This window comes from Aspergillus pseudotamarii (assembly GCF_009193445.1).
Source record: "Aspergillus pseudotamarii strain CBS 117625 unplaced genomic scaffold BDV38scaffold_1, whole genome shotgun sequence".
Classification (NCBI taxonomy): domain Eukaryota; kingdom Fungi; phylum Ascomycota; class Eurotiomycetes; order Eurotiales; family Aspergillaceae; genus Aspergillus; species Aspergillus pseudotamarii.
In genome coordinates, this window is record NW_022475015.1 from 682318 (window position 1) to 703124 (window position 20807).

A 20807-nucleotide genomic window follows, 5' to 3' on the forward strand; every position below is an offset into this window, starting at 1 on the left:
AGATATTTTAAACATTCTTTTCCTTAGAAGGCGAGGATCAGCACTTTCAGTGTTATAAGCGCACAATATCATCAAGTAACTGGTGTTTCCATTTGGGATAGCTGAGTCTACTAAACGCCATAAGGGGACTGTGTCACGGCGTCTCCAACCAGTGCCAAGTCCTGAATAGCAGCCAACCCATACTGTGCCACAGCGTTCGTCGATATCCATGTAGCTTCATCTACTGGAATGAGCACAGCGCTTCCATTCACAGGCTCCGAAACCCAGGGCTCATCGGCAGTAAAACCGTCAGTATTGTTATAGAACTCCTTCCATGCTCGCTCAGCCACGGTCACGTTGTTGCTATGCTTCGCATAGTACGCCGTCAAACGGGAGTGGCCCTGGATCAGACTGATACCGCTAAACGATTTACCATAGCGCTCTTTCTGCTCCTCCTTCGTTGCGCCATAGTAGTAGCAGTAATCAAGCCAGGCACTCTCTAGGCCTTCTGGTGCATCATCACCCCAATACTCGAGCAACTCTGAAACAACCTCCGGCATGCCAAATACAGCGTTCAAGTGGGAGATAGACACAACGCCCTCATTGTTTGGATCAGTCGGGGGTGGCAGCAGTGTGCCGTTGCTGATAGCGTACAAGCCCTCTCCTGTAACGAAACCGTTCTTGAAACTGGCGATTCCTTTGGCCGTTCCCGTTAGCTTCTTCCTGGCTTCTTGCCAACGAGGCCCGCGTCGCTCCCATTCAATCAGCCAACCAGCAGCGAGGCCAGCCCAATCTGTTCCGAGAGAGAATGCAACAGGCTTGCCAGGCTCTGGGGTCCAACCATCCGTCCTCACCTTCCTCTGTGGGTCCAGAATTCCGTATGTTTTATCCGCGTCGATCGCCTCCTCCAAGAGCTCGCCAACTCGCTCATCGCCACCAGACAAATAATAAAAGTATTTCCTATACAGAGGCTGAGCGATACGAACTTGCTTGGCGCTATCAGCAAAGTGCTGAACACCATGTCGAGTCCCGAGACCTTTCCAGTCGCCAATGTGATACACATCTACCTCTCCGGTGTGACGAGTCAATGCCTCGGCAAACCGGTAAATATCTGCTCGTCCAGTACGAAGGAAATATTGCCAGAAGAACAAGTCTGGAGATAGCTCGGAGTTGTCCCATGCGTAACCGCCAACGTCATAGCGCCATGTATGCCTGTCCTCATCGTAGGTATGCATGATATCACCATAGTCCAAGAAACCATACCAACGGCGGTCCTCAATCTGGCCCTGATAGAACTTTGCAAGGAAATCCAAGTGGTTTTCGATCGTTGAAGACTTCTCATTTGACGTGTCTGGCAGAGCCCAGTAGGAACCAGCTGCCTTGGTGTCCTTGATATACTCGGGCTCGGGTACGAGAACTGGAGGCTCATTGATATACCTGCCCAAAAGCGCCAAGTTATCGCTCTCGGGAGTGGCATCAAACGCGTGCAGGAAGATCTCACTGGTTCTGGCGATGCCGTAAGGTGTGTTGAATCCTGGCTCATAATCCTCATAGGTGATCTCAAGTGCATCAGTTTGTTTTTCGTAGGTATCTTGTCCCAGCCCATCATGGAATGGTCTCAGGTCCAAGGGTGCTGCTTCAGGACTATACAGCCACAGCGTGATCTGGCCCTTGTTGGCACCCGCATCGGTAATATCTAACCCTGAAGGATACCTCTTCCAGAAATCACGCAGGCCGATCGCAAGCCCACCTTGCGTGGCACCACCAAGGTAAGCAAGTCCGGAAGATCGCGTGCCGCCTGGGATGTTGATCCACGCCTGGCCCGGCTTGGTCCTTTTCTTGAGGGTAAACCCATCCGGCGACAATTGGCTCAGCTTGTAATCGTTCCAGACCGGGATCCACTGCATACGAGACGAAACTCTTTCATCCCACGTGCTGATGTTGGGGGTTACTTTGCCTTCATATTGTGCTGAGCGGACTTCCTCGCCAGGGTCACGACGCAAGCCAGTGATTCCTTGAACGGCTTCATTGAGATAACCGCCATCCACACCGGGTAGTCGGATATGGCGGTTATACAGCTCCTCGCCCTCCAGGGGAACCTCGAATTGGATTCCAAGGCCAGTAATAAAGTCCTCCTCTGATTTTCCGTCGAAGACAATACTGTGAACCACCCTTATAGAGTCAGAGTTGGCGTAGAAATAAAAGCGCAGAACGAATGGGAGCCAGTCATCGTGATCGCCACTGCCGGACGTTTGGTGTTTTCCATTCACCGTGACCAAAGTGCGAACAGCGTTATCCTTGCTGACAGTGACATTTTCAACATTGCTTTGAAAATTGAAGTAGTTGATAGAGGCGTTAGCCCTTGCCGAAACATCCTCCGCCACTCCAGACTGGGTATGGAGCACAAGCTTTCCATTTTCCCCAACTACCTTACCACTCGATGTCGTGATAGAACCCACCACGATATTTCCTTGTTTTGGGAAAGATGCCGTCAATTTACCCGTATTAACCGTGACCTCATCGGCATTGTTGGTCACCTTCAATCCAGACGATGTGTCGGAATGGTTGGAAGCCGGTCGGCGCGACACCGAGGCGCTGACGCGATATTCGCTGTCAATGGTGTCAAGCGGTGGAATAGCGTGCCCAGTCCATTTGATTGAGCCATCGCGCCAGTAGCCTGTTACCCAAGACTGTAGCGGAATTTGCTCATTTGATTGACCAGAAATAGTAAATTGGGTGTCGTTGGATCTGTACTTTCCCTGGGGCCACGGAAGGCCGAACGTCGTTCCAGCATGATATTCTGGAGCATCGCCGACCCAGTGCACCTTGACGGTATCGGACGACCTGCCCTCCATTGGTCGTGAGAGTACCTCACTGGCTAGCGCTCCAAGAGCGACCCAGAAAGATGGCCGTCGCATGGTGGAAACAATAGAGAGTTTATCCCACCAACACGGAGAGGAGGTTCAACTCGTAGTAGTCGATTATGAGGCACAGGGAACATTTCATCATCTTATATACCCAGCATGGAACTTCAATGCGGCGCTAGAAAAGGGCCAAGGACCTAGTCCAATTTCCCATCTCTCGGTAGCGCAAGGACAAGGGCATTGTAACCATGCATTAGCACGTTAAGGCATTACATGTACGATGGCCAGCAGGCTCGGGGCTAGTTTCGGGTCAGGAGGCATAGCGAGATCCGCTCCAGGGAAGCGAGCGAACAAGAGTTCACATAACAGCCTACAAAGTGACATCATTGGTGGCCGTTATGTGCTTTAATTTTCCGTAGTGAAATTGCATTATTTCGCTCCGGTCTAGCGACAGCTTCAGGATTGCCCGGCGGGCAGTTCTTGGAAAGGGAAACTAAGCATCATTCTCTCTCCTGCCAAGCAATTTCCCCCGCATAATTCGGAGCAAGATCACCCGAGGGTTCTCTCCTGTTTGCCAATAAGCATGGAAATACTATGCTAATTCCCCTCACAACTAGTTAGTGTGCTTGATTTGGTAAGTGGCTGGTTTGTTGTGGAGAGAAGATGTTCCCTCAGACCGAGTCAGGTCCTGTCAGCTCAGAGTCTGGATCCTCCGTACCCAAGCATCAAGTGCACACTCGGATCTTGCAGTATGATTTCACTTCCTCTCGCACCTTCTGAGATCGATATCTGTACCTTGAAAGGTTCAAGGGTAATTATTACGATGCCTAGTTGTTCTTTACAGGATAACTGGAGCAATGCTACAATCCGAGCCGAGCCTCTCATGATTCATTCCTGTAGCACACTGTTATTTATATATCTAGATGCTAATAGTCGAGCTTCGCAATCCGATATAGAAGAGACGAAAGTTTGTTACCTCAAAGATCAGCGGAAAGACCGATAGTTCAATCAATTCAACTCCCATCCTTTCACCTCCGTCATCCGCGTAAACCAGTCCCTAACATAAGGGAGTCGCACGTGGGGTCCATATGGATCCAGCTCCCACTGTGGGCTTGGAGCAGGAAGTCCTGTCTCTCTCAGACACGATTCTCTCAGTTCCTCCATTGAGCCGCCTCGATCGTATTCCGGCGTCTGTCCTAACGCATTCCGAGCTTCTTTCATACTCTCTCTCAAAGCCACAGTTTCCTCTTCACATACACTACAATCATCAGGGTTGACAACTACTCCGTAGTTATTCCGGGCGCCGTCGATTGTCACCAGTCTCCGGCGAACCTCCAAGGCGACCTTCTCTGCAGGCCGGGTCAGTGGATCTCCCAGTCCGCCACCACCCCATGTCACCCATTCAAGTAGATCATCGGGGTCCACGCGAATGTGGTCGCACTTTGAGGGGAGTACCTCAACCGGGGGACTTTCTCGAGACTTCGAGAATCGGTATAGGATCTTCCGCGAACGGGAGCCTGGTTTACCACCTCGAATTCCCCATGGCTTTGTAAACCAGCGGTCATCGTGCAGACTGAACTCTCCGCGACACAGGAACCGATAGAGTGTGCGTTGTGCGTTACCACCACGGTAGTATCCCGGGCCACCACTGTCTGGGACACTCTCGTTGGCTTCGATGCGTAATGGATAGTTCAGTTCAATACTTTCTGTAGGGATCGACTTGATGGCCGGGAAGAGACAGTGGCAGTCGAGTCCATCGCCTGCATTCCGAGCTGGCACGCCACCAAATCCGATCTGGTATAACTGATACCACTCTCCATCGGGCTTGTATCCAGAGTAGAAGAAGTGTGGTGAGTCACTGAAGCCAGCTGCCGCTGCGTATAGTTTATTCTTCTTGCCGATGAGTGCCTGCATTACGTCCATTGTCCTGCCCAGAAGATGTGTGCGGCAAGATATAGCTGCTGGTCTAATGGGCTTCAGCACGGTGCCTTCGGGGATATGAATATCGATAAGATCATGGAAGCCGTCGTTGATCACGGTGCCAGGTGCTACTGCCGCAATCATGTAGTAACCGATAAACATCTTAAACATCGTCTCTGACAGGTAGAAGTTGATACTATGCTCACTCTGGGGTGAGGTTCCGCTCCAGTCGAACAACAGCCGATTTCCTTCGGTTTTCTTCATCGTGCATGTAAGAGCCCAGGGGCCAACGCCATGGCCGTCATCGTCCACGAAATCAGTAAACGTACATGGCTTATCATCAAAGTCCGTCTCAATAATCTTAGCCATTCCTGTACGATTACGAAGAAGTAGCTCTGAACAGGCGGCGAGGTAGATTTGAGATCCAAACCGCGTCGCTAGCTCGCAAACTCGGCTGTTGGCAGTTCGACAGGCGGCAATGATCGCCATCAGATCTGACCGGTACCAGTCTGGCTGACGCGAATTGCGACAGAGGAGGTCAACCAAATCTGTGTTCATGATCCCCTTGGAGTAGAGCTTGATGAGGGGTATCTGGACTCCGTCATCGAAAATAGATGTAGCGTTGATAGACATGCTTCCTGGGACCATACCCCCTACATCAGTTAAATGCCCGAACTGCGACGCCCATCCAATCAGGCTACCCTCGAAGAAGATGGGCAAAAGAACAATAACATCGTTCAAGTGTGTCACTGCTCCTTCAATCATGTAGGTATCATTAGTGATGAAAACATCGCCTTCATGGATGGGTCCTCTCCAGGCCCGGAGGAATTGGGTGATAAAGCTACCGAACTGGCCGACGAGCATTTTGCCATCTGCCGTGGTTATCACATTAAACTCATCCTGCTGTTCGCGGATTGCAGGTGACATGCTACAACGGAGCATCAATGTGTCCATCTCACTTCTGATGGAGGCCAAAGCAGATGCTACCAAGGTCGGGATCAACGGGGTAGACCTAACTGTGTCCTCAGCCTCTTCTGCCGTTTGATCCTTCGGTCGCTCTCTCTGTAGTTCTCCATCTGGGCGGATCAGAATGTTGCCAATAGCGTCTATCTCTCCATAGCAACCGGGAAGGATCAGAGTATTGCTGTCCATTTCAGTGATAATGCAAGGGCCCTGAACTCGTACGCCCTGGTAGCTAAGCTTCTCACGATCCCAGAGTGTAGCCTCCAGAGTCTTGCCTTCAATGACGATTTCTTTCTTGGTTAGCATTGCCTCAGCTGGTGGCATATTAGCCGTAGCGTTGTTCAGCTGAGGTAGCTCAATGCTTGGAGAGGCGTCAACAGCGACAACCTCAAGCCGCATAAGCTCCAGTTCAAAGTTGGGGAGACAGTATTTAAATTGCTGCTCATGCAACTGGTCGAACTTTGCCTGTAGCAACGCCTTCCACGGCTCATGGCCAAGGGATAGGTCATCGCTCTGCAAGTCGATCGTCAAGTTCAATGCTTGACCCTTGTACCTGAGGTCGATGTGATAGCTGATGTTGAGCTCCATAGGATGACCCCCGTTGGAACTTTGCATAGTTGCCCTGCATGCTGTTTCAAGTTCATCGAATCGGGCTTTCACCTCCCAGGGTAATGTCATAGAGAGCAAACGAATGTAGGATGATGACTGGGAATGGCTTAACCGGGTGGTAGCATCGCCCAGCGCACATAGTGTTCCCGGCGATGGAGGGACGATGACTGGCCAAGCACCAAGAAGCTTTCCAACCGCATTGGCATGCAGTGGCCCTGCACCACCAAATGCAACGAGGGCAAAATCCTTGGGGTCATAGCCCTGTTCAACAGACACTAAACGCAATGCTCCGTACATGGTTTCGTTTACGAGGTTTATGATGTCTTCGGCGGTCTGTGTGACGGTGAGCTTCATTTGAGAAGCAATGGTATCAACAGCGGCGACTGCAGCCTCAACATCCAGTGTGAATTCTCCTCCCAGTAGCTTTTCCGGCAGGTATCCCAAGACTAAATTCGCGTCTGTAACGGTAGCTTCGACTCCCCCTTTGCGATAACAGGCCGGTCCGGGACTCGCACCTGCACTCTCCGGTCCCACTCTCATTGTTTCAGTAATGTCCATATACTTGGCAATCGAACCTCCTCCAGCTCCGACTGTCCGAATGTCCACGGCGGGCGAGCGAACAGTTAAGTCACCCACCACTGTCTCGCGACGCAGGCGAGGCTTTCCTTGATAGATCAAAGCGCAGTCCGTGGATGTTCCACCCATATCGAACGTGATCAGATTTTTGTACGGCGTGTTTCGTGTCACGACGTCCGCAACACCTTGAACGCCTCCTGCTGGACCAGACATCAAGATGTTGACGGGCAGCTCGCCGGCCAGATCCAAACTGGTTAGACCACCGTCAGACTTAAGGATACGAATCGTATTCCCATCCTCTGCCAGCAGATCCCGCAGGTTGCCTAGGTAGCTTTGAACAACCGGCTTGACGAGCGCATTAGTACAAGTCGTCACTGTTCGCTCGTACTCCCCGACCTCACGAAGAACATTGCCAGAGCAGATGATTGGGATATCAGATCCGAGCTCTTCACGCACAATATCCGCTACCAGTAATTCATGTTCATTGTTACAATGAGAGTTGAGTAGTGAGACTGCCACAGCCTCCGGTCGGTCTTTCCTCCATGCCTTCAACTCAGCACGCAGCGCATCCTTATTCACAGCAATCACCGATTCGCCATTCACGGACATGCGCTCTTGACATTGAAGCACACGTTCCAGAGGCACGATCGGCTCCGGAGGAGTGTAATGTAGCCAGGCACCGAGACCGCCGGGAATTTGGGACCGACGAACAGCCAAGATGTCTTTATGACCTGCAGTGACGATAAGACCGGTCCGTGCGCCTTTGCCTTCTAGAACAGCGTTTGTGGCGGTTGTTGTACCATGGTGGATGAACTGAAACTTTCCGTCCCAGGAGTAGCGCTCTTTCAGGTGTTGTCGAACTTTCTGGATGCCATTCTTGATACCGATGCTTTGGTCCTCAACAGTAGTTGGTACTTTGGCTCTTGCGATCTGTCCGTCGGGCGTAAATGCGCATATATCGGTGAATGTGCCTCCTACGTCCGCTCCGAGTCGATATTCGCCATGCTCGGTAGCATAGGACATCTTGAAAAATAATCAAAGGAAGCTCTCCGCACAAACAGAATAAAATGAGACTGAGTGGCCCTGCAGTATAACCTTATTTTTGAAGATAGGGCGGGGCTCGCTGGTCATGTACCATAAGCCCACGATGAAAATTCGTTTAAAAATAGCGCAATTAAGGCCGCACACGGCAATATACACGACGCCCCTGAGTATTATGTTGAGGAAATAAGCCTCATGCTAGAGATCCTCAAGTATTTATGTGTCAGGACAACCTTACGATTCCTCAATTATAGTGTGTATGCTAAGAAGCTAGTTCACAGTCCCCCTCGGATAGTGCTGTGGGATACTACCCTGCCTCGCTGGACAACACTACTCTAGACCCGCTCTTGTATGGCAAGAACACTTATGACATGGTCAATCCTAACCTAGTTAAGTAAATTCGGTGTCAGCCAAACCCACTCGCGGCCGGGACGGGAAAATCCTAACTTATCTTGAACCTCACCGACACAATCAATTGGCTGTGACTACACCACTATTTGAGTTTAGGCATCTCTTTACCCTATTGGCACCTTACTGACTTGCACTTACATCACCCCCCTCTACGGAGTACATAAAAATACAGCCCGACCTATCCAGAGCTAGAGTTGTATTTCGGGTGGGGCGAGGCGGGCTTTAGAGATAATAAGCGCAATCCATCGTGGGTTTCACCTGCCCGTCACCCACTTTCGGAAATCCAGAAATCCACCCGTTAGAATTTTTAAGCCTCCAATCTCAGGAATCATAGAATAATGGCGCTTCTCTTAGATTAGTCAAGTACAGTGTTGTATGTCTAGCTATGGTTTGTGCCCTATCACTATCTAAAGGCAAATACAAACATTTACCCATGTCAACCTTGTAAATTGAAACTACATAACATTTGCAAATTTCACAGTGCACATAATCATACAGTCTGCCTATAGTTTGATATAGGTTCTTGTATTTTCAAGTTTTTTTTTTTTGCCGTTTTCTATTATGTCATACAAGCCCAGGAGACATTAACTTGAATTCGTGATTTTCATGTAGAGCCCCAAAGAAGCAATCAACCCAAGAATTCATTGATCCAAACCCCTGATAGGACCAGATTACCATCTAAGGCGGGCAGGCTTCTCATCACCTTCATCAGAACTACTTTCCTTTTTGAAAAATTTCCACTCGGGGTGTTCAGAGGGGTAATAGGGATCTGGGTTCTGAAACCGACGCCGTGCTTCTTTTTCCTGTACCCTCTCCTCGCCCTCAAGCAAACCATTGACCATAGACAAGACAGCATTATAGCAAATCAGAAAATCTTCGTTAAACCAAAGATTTCCGTATCTCACATAGTTGCGATCATCTTCTGGTTTCTCTCGGACCGGCATCATTGGGTCCCAGTCGACCCGGACTTTTTCTGGAACACATATCGTAATAAGCTCACCAATGACCTGCTTCTCTCCCTTATCGGCTAGATAACGTATTGCTACAACTGCCGGGTGGTTCATGTTCTCGTAGACCTTGAAATATAAATCGTAAGCCCCGGGATTAAACGGAGTAGTTCGGTCGATTAGATGCTTGTGCGAGGTAAGACGGTCTCTCATCTGTTTCAGCTTATCATACATTTTAGGACATTCTGCAGGAAGTGTAATAAAAACTTCCAAGAATTTGAATCCCGCTGGTGCCCTTGGATTAGATGGCTCTACCATGATTGCAAGGACGGGAAATGCTGACAAGTAGAGTAGGGTAAATTTAAAGGATTATCGCATGTTGTAGGGCCCAGAAAACACTGTGGCCATACTATATAGGATTTCCTGTCGGTATCTCACAAAGGCAGTTACTTGCGCATCTGTCCTTGTCGCTGTCTTGGAACATAAATCCTTTCATTGATATCCGATGCAGTCTGTGAAAGACCTTTTAAGTATAGCAATCAGGGAGGCGGACTCCATACACCCCTTGTATAACTCGTTGCATGATGAGACGATCCTGTCAATGTGTACTTCCGTCAGACAGTGGATGGTCTTTGTGCAATGGCAGACCTGATACCGATTCGTCGTTGGACAGGCAATCGTTCGTTCCCGCAAGGGAAATGGGAGCTTGAGACCGAGATACCCCATTCATTATGTACAGTCACCTCTCAAAGGTCAAGTCCTTAGAGCCGTGTGTCAGCTTTACCCGTATACCCGTAGAAGTCAGGTGAACCTTTGCATCAAGGGTATAGGAGGCAGCTTGCTATTTCCGGCATTTAAAACAATCGATCAGTGTGTCGAAATGTCAGACGCGTTCAACAGAAACATTTACACATGGGAAGGGTGCCTTTGTTCCTCTGCCAGGGCGGGGGGTGTTGGCTACCTTGGTATCGGCACCCACTCGAATGGTCGTTGTAGTTCTCAAAGGTTTCCTGTGAGAGGTGCCCGTCGGAGATGTGCTTTCCTTTATCGACAATGATCAGATCAGACTCATCATCAGACAGGGTGGGATAAAGAGGCAGTCACATTGTACAGTGGACTGTTCGTTTGCTTTCACGGTCAAAGTAGTCGCATCTCAAACCCTTTTAACACACGTTGATCCAGGAGGGAGCTGTCCATAACACCCTCTGCAATGTCTTGGCTCAAGATTATCCATATTCAACGTTGAACTTGTAGGCTGGCATGTTGAACTGCGAAGTTTCCCAAAATATTGTGTGTAAAGGATTAAAAGATTACAAGACATCAAAGCAGTCGGGTGCACTGAAAGGCTACACATTTGTCCGAAGGCCGGATTCTCCCGGAATGGGAAGGCTATAAATAAAACATAGATTGGTACAACCGGATTCGTGTACACTGGTTCACAACTAGAGCATGCCGCTGATGCGGTGAGTTTCGTTATTCTATTTCTCGATACAGTCTTTCTGGAGGCCTCAATAGATTAATCCAGTATGATTTGAGCCGTACAAAACAGGTGAAACCAGTAGGTATCAGGCCTTGGATTGTCATCACAGATGCATAAGTCATCCAAAACTCATTGTCGGCTTGTCCCACAGATATGTATCCGTTTCCAAATTCTTCATGACGTAGGGTAAGGTCAGATCACGGGATGGTCTGGCCCCAATGTCGCTGAAAGGTAGGGATACACAGAAAACATCGGCTACACTGGCCTCAAATTATCGCACGAGTCGGGCTAGACTCATACCACCCTACGGTAGTGTATAACCATGGTCCACCGCCCCATTCATCAAACAGCTACTGTTGCAGCTCTCCCATCTCCCTGAAACTCATCCCCTCATACAAAAGTCTTGAGCGATCATTGGTCCATTCTCTGATACATGGAGAGCGATCACTGTGGATATGCGATAATTTTCGTATTTCACACAATGTCTCAGACGTAATTTTCGAGCGATACGGTCAAGACCATATGAACCAGTCATGTCGTCCTGGTAGAAACATGAGCGATGGAAGTGTTGTGGTAGTGTATCACAGCGTTGCTGGATGTCTTTGCCAAGGTTGTTGGGTGCATACGACTTGGCACAAGGTAATACGCTAGCCACCTTGCGTGGACCAACAAAGACCGGCAGCTTAGGTATAGTTGTACCAATCGGGTACATCTTGCCGCCGTGGTAGCAGCACAGACACGGGCTCCGAGCAGACATTTCTATTGTCAAAGGTTCAGATTAAAGGCAGAGCCTTATGGAGGCTTGCACCAAAAGTAGTAACGCCAGTCTTTTATCATGTACTCAATCACCAATTAAATCATCCGCTGAACGAACCAGGGCAGCAATTTTTGGTACACGCCTTTTGTCCAGTGCCCGCGTAGCGTTGCCCGGCTTGCCCAACAATGATGGGGTTCTGGGAGTGTAGAATCTCAGGCGAAAATGTATTCAAGATACCAGAGACAATGGCCGCTCCAACCAATACAATGAGGATGATATAAATAGGCCTTATAGATGCCCTTCAGAAGTATACATAACATTAAGCTTATCATCATCAGTTCACCTAAAGATATACATCTACCTCTACCCTTTATTATTCTGCCTGTGGCAGCTCTGGCTGTGCCTCAGCAACTTCAGGACCTTCCTGCGGAAGCTGTGCCACACCCAAGGCGACCCCCGGTTAAGCCGACCGGTCATTTTACTCACACCTGTAGAGATGTGAAGTTCGACGGGGAGAAAGATACGATGCATAAACTGATTGCAACGTGCGCGGTCGGCGACGGGACCGAAGTCACTTCCAAATTAGATTTAAGCCAATGTTACTCTACTCTGTCACGGCGGGTGAATGAGTGCATGTCCCCGTACTGTTAACATACTTTATAAAGCACATCTTCAGAGGTGTCTTGGCTAACTAAAGATAGTGGGAATGGGTCCACTTTAAGAATCCTGGTGATGTGTCTTGTTCAAAGCGTAAGCCTTTGGCACCTACAACTACTTCTCCATCGCTTCAGTGCGAATGTCAACCAATGCCGTCTAATACATATGGTCAGATTACCTTTACACTCAGTGAGTTTCTTTCCCATGTCATATACAAGTGCTGGTTCTAAACGATTGGACGCGAGATGATCAACTGTGGAATGATCACGGTTACCTCTGATGTTTCGATCACAAGGGCCAGCGTATTTAGAGCATCCTTCTAGGGTCTATACGTGAGCTCAGCATAGCTGAATACTTCGAGACTGTCTCTTTTATGCCTACATGAAGCGCGGGACAAACAGCCACCTCACTTGGTAACACTCTAATCAGTGGAGATATAGTATGCGATTGTGGAACTGGAGAGTTATATTAAAGGCATCAAGTATTCGAGCGGTGGGCCGTTAGTTGCTTTTATCATGAACTGCTATGTTCTGAGCTATATTTTTCCCTGTGTGTATGAAGATTCATGATATGTTTTGTCCGTACAAAGCCCTCTAGTATAGCCTGAGATAACGTAAGACACTAAGGATAGTAGTAAGTAGTAAAAGCTAGATAAGAGTATCACTACCAGTAAAGTCATATCTATCATACTTTTATAAACCTACAGCAAAAAAACTGTCTGCCATGGACGCCATCAAAAGCTATCATCTCATCGCCATCCTCAAACCACCAGCGTTTCCATCAAGCCGCACATTAAGGTTGTTCGGGAGGGTACTAAATAAAGAAACACAACCCGTGGGAATAGCAAACTGGAAGCCTAAAGGTTAATTTATGCGGTTTGGTACAACAAGAGTTCTTGGATCTCGTTGGTACCCAATGCTCTGCTGTGCAACTGAACCTTCCACAAGAGGCCGCGCGGAGGTGGCAGTTCCTAGAAGCAGTTCTCCGGTTCAGGTCGAACAAGACACGCACGTCATTGGCTTCCCGAGCGATCTAGCTTTTGGACCTCGGCGAATCCATGTAAGGCAGGCTGTTGGATGCCAAGCGGAATTCTACCGAAAGACAAAAGCCACGGAGGCAATGCTCATATTTTTGGTAATTTTATGCATTTCGTCAAGCGGATAAAGCCGACACAACCTGACATAATCTGCACCGCCATAAGAAAGTGTTCAAAGGCACCGCCACTCCGCCACCATAACCGAGGAAAACTCCCAAGACCAAAGTCCCGACAGGGCGACTGTCGAATCCCAACAAACCTTACAAGGCGCAGAAATCCCGTCAAAATCGCCCAATTGGCTCTTCTGAGGGAAATGAAGCCAAAGTAGCCAAGAACACCAACGTCATCCTTTACGGCAATCAGGACTGGATCGCAATACCCACCACGTAGACTGGACAAATGCCAAGTCCACAAAAAACTGGGACTGGTGGACGACCGTCCTATCATTCGGCAGCAGCCTAGAGCAGTGGTCCTGGGGCGAGACTGGCTTTTGAGGGAAAAGAGGGACTATTCATAGAAATATGACAAAAGTGTGCTGTGGGTCAGGACAGGGGATTTGTGACCTTGGCAACGCAACTCGCGGCCTCGGGCTACTAGGGTACAAGCGACAGGGTACTCTCCGTGCTAAAAGTGTGCTAGAGTGTCCTAGACAGCTTGTCGTCCTGGATAGTAGTCTAAAATGACGTCTATCATGACCTCATAGCACAATCTAACGTGAGTGAAGTCAAGAGACCCTACACCTTCCGACCGGAATATCACCAGATGGGGAGAACGAGCACCACGTCCTCGGCCTCCCTCAATCCCACATGGAAGCCTCCGGAAAACGGCTGTGGAGCCGTGGATCCAAGCACACTTTACTGTGAAACGTAAGTCGGGCGACCAGGTCCGCGGTGATTCGTGGCTGTGGTCTCCATCGTAGTGCATTGCCACTGGAGCCATAGTTGTGAGTGTTATGCCGATCCAATTTTATCATCAACACAGGGCAGAGAAGAAAATATTTAAGGAGCCTGGTACTCTCCAGATTTACGGAACATTATTCAGATCATCAATCACAAATCTAATCTGTGGATAACCTCCCCATCTCAGATATCAATCACTTCCATACTTCTACCTCCACGTTGATCAAGAATTATCCACATTCTATACACATCTCCTTCAAAATGCAGTTGACTCTTCTCACCACCCTGCTCCTCTCCACCTCCGCTCTGGCCGCTCCCCAGATCGACCAAATCATCTCTGATGCTGCTGGTATCGCCCAGACCGCTGTGAACGGCGGCCAGAGCATCGCCTCCGACATTGCCAGCGGCGCAACCGCCGTGGCATCCGCCGTTGAGACCGGTGTCCCCGGTGCTGCCTCATCCATCACCTCCGCCGCGGGCGCCGCCGCCTCCAGTGCAGAGGGCTGGGGCTCCTCCGTCGCTTCTAATGCCGAGAGCTGGGGCTCTTCCGTCGCGTCGAATGCCGAGGGCTGGGGCTCTTCCGTCGCGTCCGAGGCCAGCTCCAAGCTGAGCGACAGCTTGACCACCCTGACCGGTACCAACGGTCAGCCCACTTCCACCGGCGTCGTGTCGACCACCTCCGCCAGCGGAACCGAGACCACCACAGGCTCCTCCAGCACCGGTACTTCTTCTTCCTCTACCTCGTCCTCTTCGGCCGGCAGCGCCTCCTCCACCACCAGCGACGACGCAGGTGCCATGCCCACTCCCTTCAGCTTCGGTGCCGGTATCGCCGGTGTCGCCGGTGTTCTGGGTGTCATGGCTGCTCTGTAAACGAACAACGATATAAAAATTCTATAAGCATCGCTGCTTTCGGTACGAATTACTATGTTACACTATACCATGATTTAAGCGGGAAATAGTATCCTTCTGTTACGACAACTTAATGGGAATCATGGCGTTTTTCTTCTTCTGTCATCATGTACATGGATATACATTTTGAGTTCTGACATACATACATATACTTTTATGATACGATTATATCTCTAGTAATGCCAATTTACTAGTACAATTCTTTTCTTTGTAGAAGTTGTAGTTCGATATAACATCTGAAGCACTGAATGAAAGGACCCATTGGTGAAACGATAAAAACGAGTCTAAATCTGATTGAAAAAGGAAAGAAATACAGTAAATCCTATTTTCTCGCGAAAATGCCCCTGGGTCATGGTGCCTTCTTTTGGTGAAACCACGGTTCTTCGATGGAGTGACTGAATGTTCATGATTTCCGATTCAATGAATTCTTTGAGGTAAATTCTAATTGGAAACCTTGAAAAGGTATCTCGGTTCAGAGAGATTAGTTTATTGAGACTCAACACTATATTTGTATTTGTGATTGACACAAAACGTATCTTTGCCCAGAAAACTAGACTGTGAAATATCAATTTTAGAATCTATATTTATTTGAAATTTCGTTGTCTCTGGTAGAAAATATATTCAAATATGACACAAATTGAGGCAGTGGGAACAAGAAAAAGAAGAAAACGAGGGAATGTGAGTCTCTGACTGAGAAAATCCACATTGATTAAGCGGACCAAATTCCTGGGGAAAAAGGAAAAAAAGAAAAGAAAAAAAGATTGCAGTCAGTCGCAGACATAATAGCCACGATTTTAATAGCGTCGAAACTTGGAAGCGTTCCTGCCAATGCTGAGGGCCATATATTATGGGGTCTTTAGCCGTGCAGATCGGCGAACACCCACTCTTCCATGGTACGAACTCTGCGAACTCCACTTTTGAAGAGGGCCATCGACTCGGCCGATGCCATGAGAGGGTCTCGGAGTATTACCGCTCCTAGTTAGGAATTGTCTATATTGTCAGTACGTCTAGTGATGCGGATTACCATATGATTATATTAGTTTATACATATGCTTATAGGAACGATATATGTGGAATCGATATTGAAAATGTGATAATTATGCTATATCGTAACTCGTAACGGCAGGAGAGGAGAATCTACACTATAGACAGATGGTCTAGGTATGGTCTATATCAAGAAAAAAAAGAAGAGAAAACCAAACTAAGCAGCAACACCGCCAGTGCCAAAGAGCTCCAGCTTAATGCGATCCTCGCTGACGCCCTCAGCGGCCAACGCAGCACGCGTGGAGGTCATGAAACTGTTGGGACCACAGACGTAGTATTCCGTCTTGGGGTCGTTGAGGAACAGATCCTTGGTCTTGTCCAGCTTGGAGATGTCGACACGGCCCTGGTGGTCGTAATCCTCGCCCTGCTTCTCCTCGGCAGCGGGGTGGGTTTCGAAGAACGTGGCGTGCAGGTTCTGGTACTTCTCCGCCAAGGAGTCAATGTCCTTCTTGAAGGCACGAGCAGCTGCGGAACGGGCACCGTGGATGAAGTGAACCCTGCGTTGGGGGGCATCCGTAGAGTTCGAGGTGAGGGTCTTCAGGATGGAGGTCAGAGGGGTGAGACCGACACCGGCGGCGAGGAGAACAATGGGGTTGGGGCTCTCGGCGTCGGAAAGGTAGAAGTCACCGAAGGGGTGCGAGACCTTGACGACATCGCCTTCCTTGATGTGAGCGTGGAGGATGTTGGACACGTATCCTGGGTGAGCGGGGGCGTTGGGCTCCGCGGTGTTGAGGCCGCCTTCCCTCTTGACACTGATACGGTAGTAGTCCGACCGCGGGGCGTCACTCAGGGAGTACTGGCGACACTGGGGGAACTTGAGCGAATCCACGAAAACCTGAACGGAGATATACTGGCCGGGGCGGAACTTGGGGAGGGGCTCGCCATCGACGGGCTCGAGGTAGAACGAGGTGATCTCCGAGGACTCGGGGACCTTCTTTGCAACACGGAAGTGGCGGAAGTCCGTCCACCCGTTGGCCTGCTTGTACAGTTCGGCCTCACGGCCGATCATGAGGTCGGCAAGTTGCCAGTATGCAGTGGCCCAGGCGTCGAGGATCTCGGGGGTAAGCGCATCACCGAGGACCTCGCCCATGGCCTCCAACAGAAACTTGCCCACGATCTGGTATTGCTCGGGTTGGATATACAGCGACGCGTGCTTGTTGCAGATTAATTCGACGGCAGGACCAAGGGCTCCCAGGTCATCGATGTGCGAAGCATAGGCAAAGAGGGCACCAGCCAGGGCGCGGGGCTGATGACCGTTCGTCTTGTTAGCGTTGTTGAAGATGGCGTTCAACTCAGGATGGGCTGTCAGCATGTTGTTGTAGAACACGGTGGTGATGTTGGTGCCATGCTGTTGGAGGACCGGCACGGTGGCCTTGATGAGCTGGATTTGTTCAGGGGAGAGCGGCATGGTGACGGGATGGTCTGAAGAATTGAGTAGTAAACAGAGGAGGGGGTGGGATGTGACGTTTTAAATCTAGGAATTAGGGCTACCCCTCCTGCAACCGTCAGTGTCGGTCGTGGTATTTATACCACTGATGAGCCCATGCCCTTGGGCAACCTCTGGGCAACGTGTCGCCATTTTTCGTGTCATAAAATTTCTTTTTTGAGTTACCTCTTTCGTTCCTGGTCATCGGCCGAAGGGTAAACACCGGAATGTGGATATTTGGTAAAAATTTCTCTTGTACAGAGGCCGATAGTTGCCCTCTATCTCCGCGGTTCATCGCACATCTCCGCGGGGTATGGAAGACTGGAACGTCTGGAAGAGTTCAGGAGATATGATACGTTACGTTGTTTGCTTGAGGGAATCAGAGCCAAGACAATGATAAACCACTAAACCTGATTGGTCGATGCTCTCTCTCACACCTCATATCAAGTTTTCAACCCCCATGACCAGCAGGGAAGATGCTGCATGTTGATTCATCGCCAGGATACCCCGTACGTGGTCTTTCGTGTCCTCCGCATTACTTTGTACTCTCGTGTTGTGTGTAAGCGAATGGAGGCCATGATCTTCCTCATCCTATCAGCCCATTCGTCGGAAATTTTCGGGAAAGTGGTCCGTGTTCGCTGAATTCTCGGCGTTTAGGAGAGTGGGAAGACTTTTTCTCCAGTGGCACCATCCAGGTCGAGCCGGAGCAAAAAGGAAGGTAGTAAGACAAATGGATCCTCCTCATCCTATGTATGGGATTATGACCATACTTAGAGTAGACATCTGAGACGAGCTGAACAGGTGGAAGTCATGAGATCATAGGGCTCCTGGTGTGTAGCCCACATTTTTTGGACAATCCCGGTGGACCTCCACGACCGCAGCTTGGCATGTCGTCGATCTACTCCATTGTTCCACTGACCTAGTTCGCGATCATCGAACCATGCTTCGACCTATACGGGACATTTGAATACTGTAGTAAGAGTGAGGGCTCTTGCATGTAGTGAAGGGTATATGATTGATAGCGGTCATCGGCCTCATCTGCATTTGACCTTCTATCTCTACGATACGCACTCACCGCCGAGGGGTCTAGACCTCGACTACTCCGGCCTGTTCCCTCGGTCAGTGGGAGTACGAAGGAATTTCTGCCACCACGCTCTAGATGAGGCAGGCTCTCCGGCCTATAACCATGGAAATGTCTCCTGTAGCTTGCCTTCCAGTACTTCGATTACTGGGAAATCTGTCCGTATGCGGTCATTTCCGGCAGGACAGAGTTCAATGGCAACAAAGACTGCACTCAAGTCATGACGTTCTCACCCGTAATCAGACATGAAGCTGCACAGCAGTATAAAAGCCAGTTATACTAGCGGAGGCGGGGTGTGAGAGTAGATATGCACGAAGGCTTCTGGCGAGAGCTGGTCGGTCGCAAGAATCGTGCTTTCCTCCATCACCAAGTTACTCAGTAGAGCTGAGGCCATCCACACAGCACGATGAAGTTTTTGAAACGCGAAGCTCGCGCTGATCGCGCTGAGCACCCGGACTCGACGCCGGTGTACAGGTCCACTCAGAAGCAGCTCCCCATGTTGCATCTGAAAGACACCGTGCGGAACAATGTCATTGCCGTCATTGGAGAATTCGTTGGAACCTTCCTGTTCTTGTTTTTCTCGTTCGCTGGCACTCAGGTGTCCAATACGCCCAAACCGGTGGAAGGTGCTCCGCCGAATACAGCAAACTTGCTCTATTCGTCCTTGTCATTCGGGTTTTCTTTGATGGTCAATGTCTGGGCCTTTTACCGCGTGACGGGCGGTCTCTTCAATCCAGCGGTAATGTGGCACGTTTGATAGCTGGGGGGTTCCAGGCTAACCGCAGCAGGTCACACTGGCGTTATGCCTCGTGGGAGGCCTGTCTCCCATTCGGGGAGTCCTCGTCTTCGCAGCTCAGATCGTGGGTGGTATTGCATCGGCCGGGGTGGTCAGCGCACTGTTTCCGGGCGACTTGAATGTCGCAACCCGTCTCGGAGGAGGAGCCTCCATCTCCCAGGGGCTGTTCATTGAGATGTTCCTCACCGCGCAACTGGTCTTTGTGATCATCATGTTGGCAGTGGTGAAACACAAGTCAACCTTCCTGGCCCCGGTCGGAATTGGTCTGGTCTTCTTTGTCACTGAGATGATTGGTGAGTCGGTCTTCCGTTGCTGTCACCGCCTTTGTTTATCTGACACACATCAACATAGGTGACTACTATACCGGCGGCTCCCTCAATCCTGCTCGCTCTCTCGGCCCGGACGTCATCAACCGCAGCTTCCCGGGCTACCACTGGATTTACTGGGTCGGTCCATTGCTTGGTTCCTTGCTGGCGTGCGGTTTCTTTGGTCTCCTGAGGATGATGGAATACCAGACCGCCAATCCGGGACAGGATTATAACGAGTGGGAAGCCAAGAACGGCCCCGGATCCTGGGATGCCACGATGAACCGGCCATCGGTCCAATTATCCGACTCGTCCACATTAAACCGGGCGCATTCGCCTAATGGTCATGCTGTGCAACCGCAACACGTCAACGGTGCAGAGCAGGTTTAACCGCTGGCGGCCAGCCGAGCTGGAACTAGATGAGCCATACATCTTGCCATTGGACTCGACGACGCTTTTGATGCTGATGTTTTTGTTTATCTGCCTGGGTGGCTCCTCTCTGCGGGATAGCCAGGGCGACATGGGATCCTGTAGTTTATTGTTATTGTGAATATGTATCGTTACATCGCAAGCAAGGATTAATGACTGTTGGGGGAGAGTCTTGGGTGGGAGGGTTACATATTAGCTAATGGTGGTTGGGACGGGCTTGAAGAGTCCCATGCGCACGTCACGTTGGGTCTCCTAACCCTTTTAGTCGATAGTCTGTTCCATTAGTCCCAAATTGATCGACTCCGTTCTTCCGGCATCATCAAAAGGAATTTGTTTCCAGCGTCGAATTTCTCTGCCGGCCAAAGGACCTCCATAGCGACAACTTTCTTGAAATAATTCACTCCATGAGAGATTTTTCTTTCTTTCTTTCTTCTTTTTTTGTTTTTTTGCCTTTTCTCAACGTTGCATGACATGAAGCCCATGGTATCTGTGTACTTGTCCTCTTATTTGCGTAACCCATGTTCCATGTGGACCAACGCTAAGTATGCAGGCATCATTGTTCGTTGAACTGTCGACGTAAGGAGTGTCTAATCGTACAAGGGCATTGTGGGTAGGATCAGTGCGAAATTGCGATCAGAACAATCGATAGTCTTAGGTTAATTATTCGTGCAGTAGTGG

At 49.7% G+C, this 20807-nt stretch overlaps 7 protein-coding genes across 7 annotated transcripts; 3 read left to right on the forward strand and 4 right to left on the reverse strand.

Moving 5' to 3' along the window:
• Positions 1–110: 110 nt before the first annotated feature.
• BDV38DRAFT_289628 (uncharacterized protein) lies at positions 111–2897 on the reverse strand (the record flags this gene model as incomplete). Its single annotated transcript, XM_032061288.1, has 1 exon — positions 111–2897. The coding sequence occupies one exon, from the start codon at positions 2895–2897 to the stop codon at positions 111–113; it is 2787 nt and encodes a 928-aa protein (XP_031919810.1).
• Positions 2898–3631: 734 nt separating this feature from the next.
• On the reverse strand, positions 3632–8232 carry BDV38DRAFT_2244 (Hydantoinase/oxoprolinase-domain-containing protein). Its single transcript, XM_032052833.1, has one exon. The coding sequence runs from the start codon at positions 7932–7934 to the stop codon at positions 3852–3854; it is 4083 nt and encodes a 1360-aa protein (XP_031919811.1). The 5' UTR covers positions 7935–8232; the 3' UTR covers positions 3632–3851.
• An 802-nt stretch (positions 8233–9034) lies between these two features.
• Positions 9035–9628, reverse strand: BDV38DRAFT_276827 (uncharacterized protein; the record flags this gene model as incomplete). Its single annotated transcript, XM_032058335.1, has 1 exon — positions 9035–9628. One exon carries the CDS (start codon positions 9626–9628, stop codon positions 9035–9037), a length of 594 nt encoding a protein of 197 aa, XP_031919812.1.
• A 2066-nt stretch (positions 9629–11694) lies between these two features.
• Positions 11695–12927, forward strand: BDV38DRAFT_2253 (uncharacterized protein). The gene is made up of 3 exons (XM_032052848.1): positions 11695–12188; positions 12249–12393; positions 12450–12927. Exons 1-3 carry the CDS (start codon positions 11842–11844, stop codon positions 12525–12527), a joined length of 570 nt encoding a protein of 189 aa, XP_031919813.1. The 5' UTR covers positions 11695–11841; the 3' UTR covers positions 12528–12927.
• A 1473-nt stretch (positions 12928–14400) lies between these two features.
• Positions 14401–15009, forward strand: BDV38DRAFT_276828 (putative GPI anchored protein; the record flags this gene model as incomplete). Its single annotated transcript, XM_032058336.1, has 1 exon — positions 14401–15009. The coding sequence occupies one exon, from the start codon at positions 14401–14403 to the stop codon at positions 15007–15009; it is 609 nt and encodes a 202-aa protein (XP_031919814.1).
• Positions 15010–16249: 1240 nt separating this feature from the next.
• fhpA (flavohemoprotein) lies at positions 16250–17500 on the reverse strand (the record flags this gene model as incomplete). The annotated part of the gene is made up of 1 exon (XM_032056492.1): positions 16250–17500. The coding sequence occupies one exon, from the start codon at positions 17498–17500 to the stop codon at positions 16250–16252; it is 1251 nt and encodes a 416-aa protein (XP_031919815.1).
• A 1414-nt stretch (positions 17501–18914) lies between these two features.
• BDV38DRAFT_2273 (aquaporin) lies at positions 18915–20536 on the forward strand. The gene is made up of 3 exons (XM_032052878.1): positions 18915–19338; positions 19388–19688; positions 19747–20536. The coding sequence occupies exons 1-3, from the start codon at positions 19006–19008 to the stop codon at positions 20088–20090; spliced, it is 978 nt and encodes a 325-aa protein (XP_031919816.1). The 5' UTR covers positions 18915–19005; the 3' UTR covers positions 20091–20536.
• Positions 20537–20807: the final 271 nt, after the last annotated feature.

What these genes read in the sequence shown, in the direction of transcription:
- BDV38DRAFT_2244 (XM_032052833.1), bottom strand. Translation starts at nt 7,934, where the DNA reads ATGTCCTATGCTACCGAGCATGGCGAATATCGACTCGGAGCGGACGTA.
- BDV38DRAFT_2253 (XM_032052848.1), top strand. Translation starts at nt 11,842, where the DNA reads ATGCCCTTCAGAAGTATACATAACATTAAGCTTATCATCATCAGTTCA. An exon ending in GTGAATGAGTGCATGTCCCC is followed by an intron (nt 12,189 to 12,248) that starts GTACTGTTAACA and finishes AACTAAAGATAG; the next exon opens with TGGGAATGGGTCCACTTTAA. An exon ending in TCAGATTACCTTTACACTCA is followed by an intron (nt 12,394 to 12,449) that starts GTGAGTTTCTTT and finishes ATTGGACGCGAG; the next exon opens with ATGATCAACTGTGGAATGAT.
- BDV38DRAFT_2273 (XM_032052878.1), top strand. Translation starts at nt 19,006, where the DNA reads ATGAAGTTTTTGAAACGCGAAGCTCGCGCTGATCGCGCTGAGCACCCG. An exon ending in GCGGTCTCTTCAATCCAGCG is followed by an intron (nt 19,339 to 19,387) that starts GTAATGTGGCAC and finishes TAACCGCAGCAG; the next exon opens with GTCACACTGGCGTTATGCCT. An exon ending in CTTTGTCACTGAGATGATTG is followed by an intron (nt 19,689 to 19,746) that starts GTGAGTCGGTCT and finishes ACATCAACATAG; the next exon opens with GTGACTACTATACCGGCGGC.